The sequence below is a fragment of the Ceratina calcarata genome, unplaced genomic scaffold (assembly GCF_001652005.2).
Source record: "Ceratina calcarata isolate Rehan_Ccalc_2016 unplaced genomic scaffold, ASM165200v1 scaffold391.2, whole genome shotgun sequence".
NCBI lineage: Eukaryota > Metazoa > Arthropoda > Insecta > Hymenoptera > Apidae > Ceratina > Ceratina calcarata.
The window spans coordinates 9893-11612 of NW_017162431.1; the positions used below are offsets into that span (position 1 = coordinate 9893).

General features: G+C 34.9%; 1 protein-coding gene across 1 annotated transcript in view; it reads left to right on the forward strand.

The window, feature by feature from the left end:
• The window catches only part of LOC108626276 (cytochrome P450 4C1-like), a 2512-nt gene extending 798 nt beyond the window's left edge, over positions 1–1714 (forward strand). The window contains exons 2-9 of the mRNA XM_018026868.2: positions 4–62; positions 194–284; positions 615–800; positions 905–998; positions 1070–1172; positions 1238–1340; positions 1411–1517; positions 1594–1714. Coding sequence (XP_017882357.2) covers positions 4–62; positions 194–284; positions 615–800; positions 905–998; positions 1070–1172; positions 1238–1340; positions 1411–1517; positions 1594–1674 — 824 coding nt within the window. The 3' untranslated portion in view covers positions 1675–1714. The remainder of the gene's footprint in view (positions 1–3; positions 63–193; positions 285–614; positions 801–904; positions 999–1069; positions 1173–1237; positions 1341–1410; positions 1518–1593) is intronic.
• Positions 1715–1720: the final 6 nt, after the last annotated feature.

A 1720-nucleotide genomic window follows, 5' to 3' on the forward strand; every position in this document is an offset into this window, starting at 1 on the left:
TAGTAAGGCTCTGGAAAGTTTGGGAACCTTATATATCTATCCGCCATCCGGACGACATCGAGGTAGAAAAAATTAAATTACATAAAAATATTGTACTGGTATTGTTGACAGATGTATCAGTAATATCATTAATCTCTCAATAGCTAATTGCAAACTGAATTCCATTAATCATTTCATTGTTTTCATCACGCAGACAGTCATAGGACAATCTAAATTCACTCAGAAGAGTAATATGTATAACATAATGTTACCATGGTTCAGCACAGGACTTCTTATCAGTGCAGGTAATTCCCTTTAGGAAATATTTAAAAATATGCAAAATCACAAACGTTTAAGTGAAACAACAATTCGCAGCGGCTACTTTTAATTTTTCATACGCAGTATAAAAATCATGAAATAATTGCGAATTTGTTTTGTCTTCACAACTATTAAAATATTCCGATATATTATACTTTGTCTAGCTACGAAGACTAGACTGTAGACAATGAACTTTTCATTAATTATGTAGCGTGAAGTATATCTCGTTTTTTTGTTAAGTGAAAACAAATAAATATGTGATATGCTGAATAAAAATGCAATAAAAGAGATACGGCTATCTTTCGATTTACTTACAGGTCGCAAGTGGCAGACACGCAGGAAGATACTAACACCTGCTTTTCATTTCAATATGCTTCGGGAATTTTCCGACGTTTTCATCGCGGAAGGGGAACGGTTGATCGGGAAGCTAAAGGGCGAAGGAACGCCTGTTATTAAAGATCTGAAGATGTTGATCAGCGAGCACACTTTAAATATCATTTGTGGTAAATCACAATTAAATCGAATTCGTAATTGTTGGTCAATTGAATTTTTCGACTGAGAGAAAATATTGGAAGAATGTAGTAACAATGTTTGATTCTGCCTTTAGAAACTGCAATGGGAACGTCTCTTATTGATAAAGGACAATTTCAATTCAAATATCGCAAAGACGTGCACGATATGGGAGACACTTTGCTGTATAGGTAAAGAATTTGAATGCGCTCTCGTATGTATCATATACTACACAAATGATATTCGGATATCACTTTTATAGATCACTAAGACCATGGTTGGACTTCGATTTTGTCTTCTTCCTCACTCCTGTAGGAATGCTACAATCTAAACTGATTAAAATATTACATGGCTTTACGAAACAGGTAGCGGCATAATTTATATTTCGAATACTTAGAGTATCAGTGTTTCAAACTGTGATATGTTACAGATCATTAGAGAACGTAAGGAGTACCACGATAAGACCAACGGTCGCTATCTAGCTGATTTCAGTGACAAAGCGAATGAAGACACTGATGATATGACATGCAACCGTACGTTATATAAACGATTAATCGTATTTAATTAATGGTACTTATGACATAAATGTTTATTTGTTGATAGTTCGCAGAAAGAGGCTTGCCATGCTCGATTTACTTTTATCGGCACATCGACACAATCTAATAGACGAAGAAGGTATTAGAGAAGAAGTCGATACGTTTATGTTTAGGGTGCGTCTTTGTCTTGGAAATAAAACTATCTTTATCAAAATAGACTCCGTATCTTATGTTTTGCAATTTCTAACAGGGACACGATACGACGGCTATATCCATTTGTTTCACTATAATGCTTTTGGCGGAACACCCACAGATTCAGGTAACTTCTTAAACGGAGAGTAAAGGAAAACGTTTGATACATTTCACGATGACGTTCT